The 15,566-nt window shown below is 40.3% G+C and overlaps 1 protein-coding gene across 1 annotated transcript; it reads right to left on the bottom strand.

Annotated features, from left to right (window-relative positions):
- Positions 1–356: 356 nt before the first annotated feature.
- Positions 357–10,483, bottom strand: LOC117462557 (uncharacterized). The gene is given in 13 exon segments (XM_034104830.2): positions 357–410; positions 842–930; positions 1,013–1,097; positions 1,180–1,263; positions 1,965–2,282; positions 2,364–2,458; positions 5,347–5,407; positions 5,409–5,464; positions 5,467–5,787; positions 5,790–6,323; positions 9,317–9,410; positions 9,631–9,770; positions 10,060–10,483. Coding segments are annotated over 13 exon segments (2,175 nt in total). The 5' UTR covers positions 10,304–10,483.
- Positions 10,484–15,566: the final 5,083 nt, after the last annotated feature.

Below are 15,566 nucleotides of genomic sequence, written 5' to 3' on the forward strand. Positions count from 1 at the left end.
GAATCATGACAAGTCACGAGTAATCATGTTAACATCATATCCTATACCATACGTATATGGCCAGAACCAGGATGTTAAAATGCAACACAATCTTTGTCTGGTGATCTCTCTTTAAGGCAGATAATGGTTTTTCTTCATAGTCAGACAGATTATAGCACCTCCATCAGGAGAGCAAATGTATTCCAACAAACAAATTGTTCTCTTCAATTGCCTTCAACTGACATTTCCATTCCAATGTTCTATCAGATCGTCTCCTGTGGCTTCTCCGTCTCCAGAGGTTTGTGTCTTTTCATTGGATGTCCTACCAAGAGTTCTACGAAGAGGAAAAATAAATGATTTACAAATCAACTAACTTCTTAAGGAGGTCTCCATTTAGGTGGAGCATCAGATCGGACAGAAAGGTGCTCAAACTGAGAAAATGTCACAAAATTAATTGTATCTTACACATTTAGGTTTTGCACTGAGATTAATATAGGGAGTTATTATTAGGCCAATAAAGGAATATTTAGAGATTTAGGGAAATATACTAAGTCTAACCCACAAGTTATTGTTTGTAAAGTTGTTGAATCCACAATGAGCTTTTGTTAATCAGGAAATGGTGGAACAAGCTCCCTATTGATATAAGGACAGCAGTAAGTCCACTGATAAACAACCTGTGTTGACTGCCAATACAAAAAGTAAGGTTTCTTTTTTTAAAGCTAATGCAGTAGCCATGTCTTGCTTTTTGAGTTTGTTTCTTTACGGTTGAATACACTTATTATAGGTCACGTTGGATAAAAGCGTCAGCTAAATGAAACGTAATGTTAACCTACAACTTCTTTCTGCATGCCTCTCTTGTTACCTTCAGTGGTGGAATAAACGTGATGCACACGGTTTGCTGTTTTCCCAGCGCCTCTGTTAGCATCTGGTTTTCCACAGAGTAGTTGTAGGCTGGTGGGAAACAAGGACAGACATCATCAGTGGGTGCACGTACACCACAAGACAACAAGTTCTAGGGTTTATCATCTGTTACCGTAATACAGAACGATGAACCACAGGAAGAGCAGCACCACTGTGACACTGTTGAGTGGCGAGGCGGCGGGGATCACTCTCTGTTTCTGTCAGGAGGGAAATACATGTTACATCGGAAGTGTTGAAAACAAACTGAAGAATAACAGATATTAAGAGAACAAAGATTACTTGACGTAGGATTTCTTTTTGCAAATGGTCTCTGGATTCTGCAATTTGCGCCTTAAGCATTTCGAAGCGCTGGTCCATGTACTCCTGTTAAATACATACACAAACACAGTTCGACTTAAAAGCCCTGAAAATCCAATTGTCTAAATTAGGCCCGCACAATTAATTGAAATCGCAATATGGACTACTGAATTATTAAAGGATAAATATGTGTTTCAAAAAATACCATTTTGAATAAAGTACATTGGAGCAGCAGAGATATTCCAGCCCACAAATGTTATTCTCCAAACTTAAAAAAACATTTGTTTGCTACAGATATTATGAAAATAATTTTAAAAAATGTATCTTTTCATGAAAATTATGTTTTTGCCTGAAGTGTCTTAGAATAAGTAGTTGAAAAATAAATCATCTTATTCTAAACTATCTGACAGTTATATATACAGCATATTATGTATCTGCTTTTTCTATATTTTCATGTAAGCAATATGTTTCAATGAGTAAAATATGTACAGCCTACATATTTGCATCTTTGGATTCTATGGGATCCGCACAAAAAAAGAAACGAGTCCCATAGATCGCATAAAGATTTTCAGTCCGACTTTGAGATTCTGAGGAACCAGAAAATCCTGTTTCTCTGCCACAACATGCATCAACGGGAATCTCCTGCCCGTGTGCTACTCCCAGAACAAATGTTTCAACAAACTTCCTTTGTAAATCCAACTTTGTTCCTAATAACATAATGATGCCAAGATGTTTCTCATGTAATACAGTGTGTTTCTGAAGCTCACAGTCAGCTGTCTTCGCAGGACAGAGGAGGCCTCGGTTGCCAGGTTGTGCTGCTTGCTTTCCAGTGTGCACACGTTGCAGATGTAGCGCATGGACGCGTTGCAGTAGTACCTCAGCACCTTGTCCTCGTGGTGTGGGCATTTCCTCTCCAGGAGGTCCCCCAGAGGGCTAACCAAAGGGTGTCCGGTGAACACGAGGAGCTCCAGGTGGTCCTTGACATGTTCTTTGCACAGCGACACCTCACACTTCAGACACGTTTTGAAGGCCAGGGTTTTTTCCTCCGGGCAGCAGTCACAGTACACATTTGTTGTCTGCTCCTCCTGCTTTGAAAAAAGAGAAAGGTTTGTGAGACATTTGTCCATGTTTATTCTCAACAGTGTCACGGTCATTATAGCACATACCCTCCTCCTCTTGATCAGCCTGAAATGCTCGACAATATTGGCCAGGGCGTAGCTCTTCTGCACCTCTACGATGGGTCCAAAAGATTCCCTACAGTCTGGGCAGCGGAAAAGGGCCGTCTGAGGAGTGATCCATCATGTTTTCCAGACAGACCATACAAATGGTGTGACCACAGGACAGCTGTCGGGGGTCCTTGAACGTGTCCTGACACACCGGGGCACATCAGCATCTCCTCAAGATTTGATTTATCCGTATCTTCCATACTTGATCCCTATTTGTTCAAAGAAAGCATGAAAAGAGCGGACAGTAAGGGGTTTAACTGCAGAGTTTGTCCAGCACTCAGCTGCTGCCTTGTAAAACGTGTTTGTTTTGAAAACCAGTGAGCCTTAGCACATGATCTTGGCAGTTAAACAGAAAAAGGGTTCCTACCTTAAAAGTTAAAGTTGAGTAACACAACCTTAGTAAAACTTGTCTGCTATCTTCCGTACACACATTTCTCAAAGCGAAAGCACTGCTGCATGTTATAAATGTACTTCCTGGTGGGCGTGGCCTAAGCAAAGAGAGTCTCTAAATATAATATCAGTTTTAAAGTTGAATACAGACTTTTGCCCAAATGTCATTATTAGAGTGAACAAAAATAAGAAATAAAATGGCTTACTTATTGACATTATTACAGAGTGTAAAAACAAATTCACAGTAAATATCTGAACTATTCTGGGCTGAATTGATTGTTGCTAGTTTGAGAATATAGTTGTTGAAGTCAAGTCACTGAACAGTCCTTCTACCACTAAGTGTATTCTGACTAACTATTAACACCGAATAACAAGCGCCATAAAAGCGGTGTGACCTAGCAGCCGGAGGGCGCGCTGGATGGGGCCGGAGGGCGCCGGAGCGCGCGCTGGATGGGGCCGGAGGGCAATATATACTTAGCCTCTTGTATCGTCAATTGATGAATGAACTCTGAATATATAAGTTTAGGTGTTTCATTGTGTTTTTGTCATATAGGCTATTCCCAAAACACTGCTGTTTTGGGGCTGTTTTGGGTGTTTCGACGGACTGCTGGGAAGAGACCACTGGAGACCCCCCAAAAACATCAAAGGGTCCGTCACCCCCCCTCTCCGGCCGATTGTAACCCGCCCTTCCGGCGCTCTCTGGCACTGTAGACGTGATCACAGCGATTTGGAAAGGGCCCTCCGGTCTTTGTCACACCCCCAGTAAAGTGCTCAAAGTCCAGACCGTCATGGCTCGACTAACGTTACATGACACAGAGCTGTGATGTTATTGGTTCCTGTCCAACTATCCAAATAAACTTAACATATTATCTTCTCGAGTCAGAGCTTTTTCTGAAAATACAACATGTATTTACTCATTTAACGTACCCTCTCCGTTTCTCCCATGTCCAGAGATATGACGTTCAGGATCAATCACATTATTTGTGTCTGCAACTAAAACATTTTTTACAGTGAGAGCTAAACAAAACATGCTAATTTTGCATTACTTTTCATGGTGTTAATTAACACCAAATGTATATATTAGGGTTGAAAAAATGCAGCACATGAATAGCTACGCTTCCCGTAGCGCCGAGCTAACTGACTACTTCCTGTTTACATCACCCAAGCCATGTTGGGAACTCTGGTGTTAACTCAAACATATATTTGACCCCCACTTTACACCGATACTCTTCCACATTTTGGAAGACAGTTATGTTATTTTGCTCCAGTATAATTTATGTTGAAGCCTACTTTCTTGGGTTGTTAACCGATTACGATGTTAAAAAGCATAAATAAGATAACAATCATGATAGGGTTACTATATATTCCACTCTTTAAACCATGACTTCCCTGTGTACTCCTTTTTTCCTTCTGACAACGTTACATTACTTACATTTCCCACCACTGCATATGAGTCTATTCAAAGAATTACACATTTGTCTAGATAAGATTAAGATATGCAGTTGATTAACCATACGTTTTAAAAGGGTTTCATAGGAGAACTTAATGCTAGAGTAATTTGTCCATTAACCGATCAATTAATACATTAGTTAAAATATAAATCTTGTATATTGGGTGATTATGAGAGAGCTGTTCAAGGGGCTGACAACAAAAATACATGTCACCATTTTTTTTTATTAAAACACAATCTTATTAGGTATCAGAAGTTTAAAATAAATCTGACATGAATGAGGACTATAACAACTTTTTAGATTCATTACAAAAAAAGACAACATGTGATCCCATTTGTTTGGCCATAAGTACACTTTAGTACCTTTGTCATTCCAAAGGGTTTTAACATAAGAACTAGATTTCTTATAGTCAGCATGGATAGGCTTTGACATCTTTGTCTTGACGTTAAGGACATCGTACATACATTCAGTAATCATAACAGAAATATAAAACTAAACATTTTTGGTAAGAGACATGAGTATAAAGTGAAAAAAAGTATAGTATAAACACATGACAACATCTCCTGATGAAGCAAAGATCCCAGTGTTTTGTCCCAGTAGGTTCTCACACGAAAAACATCAAAATGTGTCATTCACCAACAAAATGTAAACAGGATCAAAACATGTTTTGTCTCTTGCCGTTGACTACTGTATATCATTTTCCGGTTATAAAGGTCCCAATGGGGGGGCACCAGATGGGTAGGGATTTGAAATCTAAAGAAAAGTGTCATGTGTCGGAACAACTCACACCGTTCAGTCCTCACTATTGGTCCAAAATCACAATAGGCAAAATATGGCAAGGCATAATAACAAAGACAAATTGTGTAAGAAAACGAATCAGTAGTATAGGTACAAATGTAAAAACAGCCAGATCATAATGCACCTCTTCATGTTGGTTATTAAATTATTTCTGGAATGAAACTGGATTGTTTCAATTCTTTCTCATAGCTTTATCTTCTTTGTCCAAACATTACATCTAGAAAAGTGGATAGGTTTTTTGTTCTGAGGTAGAAAGTATACAACAACCAAAACCAGCCACTGACATCCGTTTCCACGGGCTACAGGCCAGGCAATTGTCCTGAATGAAGGTACAAAGACTCCACAAACAAGCCCCGTTTGGTTTCTCCAGATTCCTGACGATCCTGAACGTCTTGCCACAATGGCGCAGTCAAACGGTTTCTCTCCAGTGTGAAACCTCAGATGTGCTTTCAGATTTTCTCGCAAACGGAAGCTTTTGCCGCACTTCGGACAATTATGTGGCCTTTGCCCAGTGTGGAACCTCAAGTGGCGCCGTAGGCTCTTCCTCAGTGCAAACGTCTTCGAGCACTTCAGGCATGCATAGGGTTTCTCTCCGGTGTGAAAGCGCTCGTGCCGCCGTAGAATCTTCCTTCGCTTGAACGTCTTCCCACAGTTGCTGCAAGGGTATCCATCGCGGGAGTGGGCGACCACCTCCTGAAGCCGCCAGATACCGTTTTCACAGGGGTGAAGCAACAGAGGCGGCGGCCGGTGTGAAGACCTTGGTGGCGGCGGAGGTCTTTGGGCAGAGGATAATTGTTTTTACGGTTATCACCATTACCTTTGGCCACAGCATCCTGAAGCGTCGCCTCTGATGCTGGCCCCCTCAACACGTCCACCAGCTGCACCACACAGCCGTGCTTCAGCTTTTTGTCTGGATGAGACTGTTTCAGTTTAATGTCGAGGCTGTTCTTCGTCTCCTCTGGCGTGTGGATGTTTTCCAAAGCCCCAACCTGAGCAGGAGTGGCAGCTCCATCAGACGGGGACGGGCTGTAGGCGGTGCCGTTAGCGGTGCTGACGCAGACTTGCAGAGGCTCCGTTTTGATTGGCTTCTGTGGAATGTCCGGTGTAGGGGCTGGAGACCCAGGCTTGAGAATCAACGGGCACACAAACGTAACCTTCTTCCCAGAAATTATATCTGGATGGATAATGAGAGGCATCTCTTTTTCTGGGGAGCTGTGCGGAGACTCGTGTCTTGGTTCCTTGTTCCATGTCGCTGCAGAGACTGAAACAGATTAAGATGCACCTATAATTATATGTTTCATTCCCACCTTATTATTTCATCGAGCTTCAACTGCACCGGCATACATTTTTTGTTAATGTAAAGTGACCAGAGTGCTTAATCAAACATAGGACCAACATATTTAATTGCCATTAGATGAGTGTAAAGGGGTTCATGGGTAAATGATAACAAACAGGGCTGCAGTCTTTAATCAGTTGTCTAGTGGTGAGGGGAAAGTAAAAGTATTGCCCAAAGGCATCGCTGCCATGATGTCCTCTCTTTATATTTAGGACATTTTAAATAAAAATTCAGTTTGAACAAAACAAAATCTGCTGTATATGGTTAAGATATTAGGTGTGGCAAGTGTACTTTAGCAATATTCAGGGATCGGAGATTGAATCTGTGTCACCGTATAAGTATCTTGGAATTATAATTGACAATTCTCTTTCTAGGACCAGGTGGAGGGATTATATCTCTTCGCTGGCCTGGGAGCGCCTTGGGATCCCCCAGTCAGAGCTGGTTGATGTCGCCAGGGAAAAGAAAGTTTGGGGCTCTCTGCTGGAACTGCTACCCCCACGACCCGACCACGGATAAGCCGGAGAAGATGGATGGATGGATGGATGGATGGAATTCTCTTTCTTTTAAGCCACACATTCTGGAACTTTTGAAAAAATGTAAAAAAAATAGTGTCTGCAAATGTTCTGTCTGTGCTGGATTATGGAGATGTAGTTTATATGAATGCATCTTCTCAGTGCCTTCACTCGCTGGATACCATCTACCACGGTGCACTGAGATTCATCACAAATTTCACAACATTGACGCACCACGGCAACCTATACGCTCGTGTTGGATGGTCTTCCCTGACCACGCATAGACTGAAACACTGGCACATCCTTATATATAAGGCTATTCTTGGTGCTCCCTTTCTAAGGATCTACATCAGTGCTTCTCAAAGTGTGGTCCGCGGACCACTGGTGGTCCGTGAGCGCTCCCTAGTGGCCCGCGAGTATATTGGTAACATTTCACATTTGAAATAAATAAATAAATGTAAGTTGTCTGCACTCTCGCGGGAATATCTCCGCAATGAAGCGACGGTAAGTTTCACTTTCGATGCATGATATAGCCCAGCGCAACACCTTCATCACACATGTTGCCACTTGTTTGTACCATTTTCAGGCAATTTGTAATCTGTTCTAGAAAAACGATGCGATTTTGGATATTTGTGGAGTTAGGTGGTCCGCGAGTGTTTTTTTTATTGGTTAAGTGGTCCTTGGTATGAAAAAGTTTGAGAAACACTGATCTACATAAACCAGAAATCCACAGGATCCTATCGGCTTCGCTCCGAGGACTTGTTTCATCCAACTGTATTAAAATTCCGTACTGAACTGGGGAAGAGGGCGTTCAGTTACGCTGCTCCTGTGGCTTGGAACCAGGTGCAAATTGAGCTGAAACTCAGAGAGCTGGTGTCTCTAAACAAACTCAAAGCAACTCTAAATGACCTTGAAGCAGGTCGCTGTGTCTGTAAATGCTTTGGCTAACTGTGCTGTTACCATTCTTGCGCCAGGACTCGCTTGAAAAATAGATTTTTAATCTCAATGAGACCTATCCTGGTTAAATAAAGGTAAAATAAAAATCTAAGTTTGACTTGTCTTGCCATCTGTTTTCCAACTGCTAAAGAGAGATTGTTTTTTAGAAATAGTAAATCTCTAAAGGTTAAACTTCTCTCTTCTCTGTCATTTGTTTAACACATAAGTACACAATTGACTGTAAGCTTGGGTGGTGTAGCGGCCTTTCCTGAATTCCTCTGTGGCCGAGTTGTGTATATTTGTTTTGTGAAATGTCTAACAAAAAGTCAGGTAGATGCACTGATATGATGTGCAGCCTCATATTCTATCATTGAAGCATCACAAATCTGTGCAGGAGACCATAAAAACTTGTTTTAAAGTGTGTTCAGTTCACAATATTTGTTTTGTGACGGTTGGGGTTTCTTTGCAGTTTTTCCTTTCAGACATGTGCCGTATTTTAGTTTCACTTTTCAGCTTGAGTGGTGTCAAGTTACTGCTCTGTAGTCACAGATACATTTCCTTGGTAGAGCCTGATAGTTCAAAGACTATATTTTTGTATATGGATGGTGTAATCGCATGTTAAATCATCCATACTTTATGGTATTAAAGTTATTCTTCAACAGCACAATTATGTAAAATGCTTTAAACCAGGGGTGTCAAACTCAAGGCCCGGGGGCCAAATCCGGCCCGTGGCTTCATTTTCTGTGGCCCCACAAGAGCTTGCAAAGAATATAATATGTTTATTATACGGTTACATGCCGATTTACAGAAGCACGTTGCTCATAAACTACATGTCCCACAATGCATCTCAGATTGTTACATTTTTCTAAGAATTTGACTTTTTTCTCAAAATGTCACTTCCTTTTCCCCCCAGAATTTGGCTTTTCTTTTTAAATCATTTTGTGACATTCTCACTGAAAAGACTTGCAATTACTTGCCCTAGACTTCTTCTTTCAGACGTAGTCAATTATGAAGTTATTACCCTATCCAAAAATAATCCAATGCAGAGGCAATAATGTAATATAATACGTTATTTTATATATATTGAATATTTAATATGTTTATATAGTCTTAAAGTTACAACCGGCCTTTTGATGTAACCATAATGTTAATGTGGCCCGCGATGAAATTGAGTTTGACACCCCTGCTTTAAACAATCATAATTCAAATGATTTCCATCAGTGAACCTATGTTTCTCATCCTGCGGTACCTCTTTTCACCCTCTGTCTAAAACCAGAGCCCAGTCTGCTCTTAACAAACATGGATTATGTGAATACTTCCTACTCCTTTCTCAATTGCAACTCCCACTGGTAAAATGGGCTTATTACAAATAATGTACAGTATATTTAGTAAGAAATGTTTCAATCTACTGCAGCTAAACCCCATTTGCAATATTCTTGTGTTTGCCAGCGTGTGTTTCATGTTCCTTACCTTGTAAAACAACTTCTGTGTGAGGATCACCATCAGTTGGAGGCTCCTCTTTAATGTCGCTCACCTCCACCATATCTTCAGTCTCTGCCACAACCTGTTTGAAGAAGAAACAAACACGATTTGCATGTTTGCGGTACACTGGATGGAATGGGAACAATGAAGATCATCCTTGAGGCAACATTAAACAAAAAATGAATACTGCTATGATAAACAACGAGCCAGGGTGTGATGATGAGCCAATCAAGCTGTTTACAGTTTCATTCACCCTGATCCTCTTCATTCCACAGCTTACACCCCTGTAAATTCTCACTGACCTGTTCCTTCAGAGGCGACCTCTCTGGGTGAACTTGGCCATTATCTTCAAACAGGAAGGTTTGTGAGGCAGTGGAGCTCCCCTGCACCTCCTTCTCGCTACACTCCCCCAGACAATCTCCATTTGAGAGCAGAGGGGGGTCTGTGGAGAAGAAGGGGGAGGGGTTAAGACCGTTAAGACCCATACATTCCTTTACACTTGGGGTTAGCAATGGGGAACACCATGCAGGATTTTGGGCAACAGTTAAATAAAAACATTACATGTTTTTTAAGTTGAACTGAATATAACCTTACGAATTGTACTTTACATCTTAAGGATATAGCGTGCATTCTCCTCGTGCATATAACCCATGGATGTATAATATAATCCTGTAGCCTAGCCATGGACGTAAACAGGAAGTGAAAACATTTAAAGCTGCAAACATACGCACCAGTAAGTTCAAACAGCGGACACATGTCCTCGTCCACTTGCACTCCAATGCTGCGTGTCGTGTCCCCATTCGATAAAGTATCCTGTGTTTTATGGTGCTTATTGTCATCAGCGCGGCCCACATCCATCGTCGAGGCACGGTATCTGCTCTCGAACAGCTTCGTTAACTCCACCGTCGCAGCTTTGACCAGCGCGCCGAGCACCGACTCCACCTGCGCCTCGAGGTCCACCACGCTGGAAGACATGTTTGCTGCCTCGACGCTGCAATGTCAGGGTTTGTTTCCGAAATTCAGAATAAAAGCAAAGACTACAATTACTAGAGCTATTTATTTACCAACCACAGCCACATGGCTTCCAGATAGAAGAAGAGGCGTGTCTCATACTGGCGCATGCGCGGTCAATACCGAGGGGAGCGGGGACTGGAGTCTCTCGTCCTTCGCAGTCTATGGTTGAGATAAGAGGGGCTTAGCAAAGATAAGATAAGAAGTAGCCTAACTTTATTGATCCCAATGTGGGAAATGTTTGCTTTGCAGCAGCATAAAAAGACAAGGCATAGTAGTACATTAGAGAAATTAAAAGTGTCAAGGCTTTTATTGTCATGTGTGCATAGCTACAATGGAAATCTTAGGTCACAGGCTCCTCCAACAGTGCAACACAATAAAACAGATAAAATAGTACAAGTAAATAAAATAAAATAGAATAGAAACAGAATATGATCGAAACTGTGCAGAATAGTCTAGTAATAATATTATGTGAGTTGCAAACAGATGAATGTTATTATGTTCTTTCAAAAGTTCAGGTGTCATTCTTATGGCCTGTGGGATGAAAGTCCCTTAGTCTGGTGGTTTTAGACCTCATGCTGCGAAAAAAAAAAAAGACTAGAAATAAACAATTCAAAATGTAAATATCTCAAATAGAAATAAAATAGCTTTACGAAAGTAGAAAATATACATGTTGAAATACAAATTTACAGTAAACAAAATATAGAGCAGGATATTATATATACATTAAAGGTGGGGTAGGTAATTCACTTCAGAAACACTTTTTGTTATATTCCATGGAATGCTCTTAACATCCCGATAGCAATGAATATATTAAATGCTTTGACAATAAATACATAAAATAAAAATTCATCTGTGGAAGCCGTGGCGCCGTAAAAAGCACGACCAATCATTTTAGCCGGCCCGGCTAAAATAACTGGATGGCCTACCCATAGATATATACAAACAATATGGCTCATGGGAGATTTTCCAGCGTAGCTGACCGGCCGCCATATTGCTACAGTCAACAGTTACTCTGATTCGCGTTATGGTAGCTGTTGTAAGGTGAGTGATCTACACAAAAATACTCTTAACTCGCTGAAATCTTGACTGATTTACAAACGGTTTGGTTTATTATAAACATTATTAGCATGGCTATGATACAGGATGATTGGACATGTTGAAATTGCAGCTTTTCTTTGTGTATGTGGTTGTATTTATTAGCTGGCTAATAACAAGAGGCTGTGAGTGAGACCTAGTATTACAAAGTTCACCCAGCAACTTTACACCAGTGGGAGAGGCAGAACTGCTCTTTCTTTTCAACATAACTTAAGTTACACATGATTTATTCCAAGTGGTTTGGCTTGTTAAAAACATCTTGCATTATGATAGCCTTCAGGAATTTGCTGGCTTGGTGTTTACAGAAGTACCTGACTATGCCGGACTTTTGTGCAGCCTACGGTATGTTCCAATCGCCGCTCTCTGCAAACAAGAACCCGTGGGATCACCACATATGTTATGTTGCTCAGTCTAATAAACCCATAACATGGTTGTGAAAGAATACCAAGCTGAGGCTGATTGATTGGTGGTGTGGCCATGTGTCACCGGTGTGTCTTTATTGATTTTGTGTTTATACTGTATTTTTGTGTGCAGCTGGTCCTTATCTCCAAGACACATTAAAACAAATAACCTTGAACCTTGAAGCCCCATCTCTCCCCACCCCTGCTCCTGCTTCCTACATCCCCCTCCACACCCACACCAAGTTGTTGCTTCTTAATAATAATAATAATAATAATACATTTATGTTGGGGGGCCGCCTTTCATAACACCCAAGGACACCTTACCGGGGGCATAGGGGCAATAATAGGGGAACATATTTAAAACAGTGGATTTTGTGATATATCAGCCGGGGTTGAGACAAGACAAACACAAATGGACTACAGAAGGACACAAAAGGACACATGGTACAGTTTATATTATTCTTGGTCTTTTTTCAATAACATATTTCAAAGGTTCTGGATTTGTTTACAAATCTAGAAACTAAATACAAACTAGGATGACATGAGATCTTCATGTCAAAAATAATTGTGATAAATTAGACAGAACTGGCCTGTCTGTGAGCACATTTTATGTTGGTTTGGTTCTTCTGATAAAGGTGTGAATATCTAAATAATATACCAACATATGCTATTGTCATTAGTTGTGTCCCTGTTCTTCAAGCTAAGGCATTGCTAAATTAACAACTCTTGGCTTACAGAGTGGTAACATTAGACCGATTTTTATATATAAAATATAAATGTATTTTAATTTTATAATTTATTTATAATTTATTTTAAATATTAACAATATAATAAAATAAATGGAAATATAGACACCGGCAAATATTTTATATAAATACCTTGTGTGTGTGTGTGTGTGTGTGTGTGTGTGTGTGTGTGTGTGTGTGTGTGTGTGTGTGTGTGTGTGTGTGTGTGTGTGTATTGCTATTGCTTTATCTGATTAATGTTATTTTCATATGAAAGTCCATGATTATAAGTAGGCAGTATCATAACTACATCTTTGATGTTTATAAAAAACCAAACCGTTTGAAAATTGGTTGAAAATTGAGCAAGCTATGGTTATTTAAATAGTAAACCATAATGTTATGAATGAGAGCACTGCCTGTAGCAAGATGGCGGTCAAGTGGCAACGTCGGTCTCCATTGGCCAGCAGCGCGGGTGAGTCATCTAGTGTTTATATATAGAGAGGCGAAGTCCCTCCCTTTCCGGGAGCCTCCATGGGACCCCGGAAGCGTAACATTATACATTGAAGTCAATGGAGAGAGAAAGGTTATCTTTTGATCCCGTTTGAATTGTGCCACGAATGACACATATGATGTTTTGTCAATTTAAAAGAATATTTTGCAAGTCAAAAAAATAAAAATGTGTCGTAAAACTGTGAAGTTACACATTGTTTTGTGTGAAACCGCTGAGTGAACTACAGGTATCTCGTCTCGCACAATACGCGTCACCATCACAAAGATGGCCGTCACGTTAGCAATTTCACCTGTTTCTTTCAGAATGAGAATAAAAGTATAAAACGAGGTGAACATCACTACAAGTCTGGACACGTTGAGAGCTGTACATACACGAAAGGGGAGTTAGTCGGTTCTGTAAGAGCAGCGGGACCGGCTTTACAAGGTTTCGGTGAGTAATATGAGTGCAATGTGTAACGTTAATGTCAACTAGGCTAGCTAACATTAGCTAACAATGTACACTAACGTGTTTTGTTTCAGGAACTAGTTTTCTCCTTAAGAACTTCGTGGTCTCTGTGTATGCTGTGGATAACATTAGTGTTCACAAGAACAAGGTAAACTCCCGTGTTTTGTTTTAGTTGCTCTTCAGATTGAAGCGGCCAGTTTTATATCGACTATACTGTATGTGTGATCTCCTTTTACATCTCGTTGTGTCATTTGAGTTTATTTGCTGTGTGTAGATTCAAGGGTTTTGGTTATCTTGTCAATTTGTTTGGTTATCTAGGCACAGCTGTGTGTGACTCCCTCTGGTATACCGGTATGTGTTTTCCTAATGTAGAGAGCATTGATTAATTAATTAACTACACACTGAGTCTAGATCCTGACCAAGTCCTTTTTTATTGTTGATCAAATGTTTTTCAAAAATATATTCATACACATTTAGAAAAATACAATGTACAATCACAACCAGTACAACACACATTACAAAAAATACAGAAAAAACAAACAATAACAACAATCAGACAAGAGGAAAAAACTATGGAAAAATAACCCCTCCCACCCCCAGATACGGACCATCCTTGTATTATTGCTCATTCAATCTATTATAGCATGCTAACAAACATGGTACTTACTTTATTTGTACAGATCTGCATGGGAGACGATGGCGCGATGCAGAGCGCTGTCTGTGATTGTGCACGGGGGGATGTACAAATGCAGCCACGCTGCAGCATTGGCAATATGTGCTAAACTAAAATAATGATAAGCATTTCATCTGGATAATTTACTGACAGAATAAGAAACTCAATGATGCTCTACTCACCTGTTCCTTTTTATAAAGTGAAACAGTTGAAACGATAGATTTTAGTAAACTTAAAAACAACCTTCTCCAAAAGCTATCAAGGAATATACCGAATACTTATTTTAGAACGTTATTACATATTATTTGTATATAGTTTGAATGATCCATAATTGACAGAAGCTTGTGTTTACACTGACCTGTTACTCATATATTAATGTCTTTGTAACTTCAGTAAACCACTACCTCACTAATTTCTTTCATTCATCACGGTTCAGTAAACTAAGTGATACATGAACCAGTTTAATAATTATAATAACGTAGGATTGCAACTCTTTGAAACTCTTTGTAGGTGGCTCTTAAAAGAGCCGTTGTGTTTGGGTGTGCTGGTCTCAGGTCAGTCTAAGCCCTCTCTCCGCGGATGCGGCGGGGCAGCTGGATGTCCTTGGGCATGATGGTGACCCTCTTTGCTTGGTTCATCTTACTGGGCGGCAGCTACATGGATGTCGGTGCAGTCCACAGTCATTGTGCAGTTGAAGGCAGAATGGATTTATTATTGACTCCGAATGAAGCACAACTTCATGTCATACAATACATTGACTTTATTTGTAATTGTGTAAAAAAATAAAGCATTGATTAGCAAGCAGGACCTGCAGGAACAGAGCACGGTGATGGATGGAGCTGGGAAGAGAGAAGAATAAAGAAAACAGAACAACTTTATTATCGGATATTAAAAATTCAATTTCAAAACAAGTTGCCGCTCCTACAGTTTTCTAGTGTGTAAAGATGATTTCACTTGACCTATGCACAATATCACACTCAATACATGTGTGTCTCTGGGGGGTGCATTGTGCCTTTGATGTATATAAATAATATACCATAACCAAATACTATTACGTACAGTGGGAAATCAGGTTGCCAGAGCAGGTCAGTGTGCATGTTCCTCAGGGTCTCAGCAGTTACAGGTGAGGGAAAGGAAATAAAAGAGAAAAAGGTCAGTAACAACACTTTAAAGTAACAACACTTTGAATAATTATCTCTTCTAATAATTTTCTCTCAGTAATCACTCAACTACTGTCTTTCCAACAAACAGATTGACTCACCCTCACTGTCATCACAATGAAACACGTCCAGAAGAATGTCATGCAAAGCTATCAGTACTTGAGATTATATTGGCCCCAAAAAGAACCTTGAAAAGGACGTGTTTGTGTGTTGGT

Source organism: Pseudochaenichthys georgianus, chromosome 17 (genome assembly GCF_902827115.2).
Source record: "Pseudochaenichthys georgianus chromosome 17, fPseGeo1.2, whole genome shotgun sequence".
In the NCBI taxonomy this organism is placed as follows: domain Eukaryota; kingdom Metazoa; phylum Chordata; class Actinopteri; order Perciformes; family Channichthyidae; genus Pseudochaenichthys; species Pseudochaenichthys georgianus.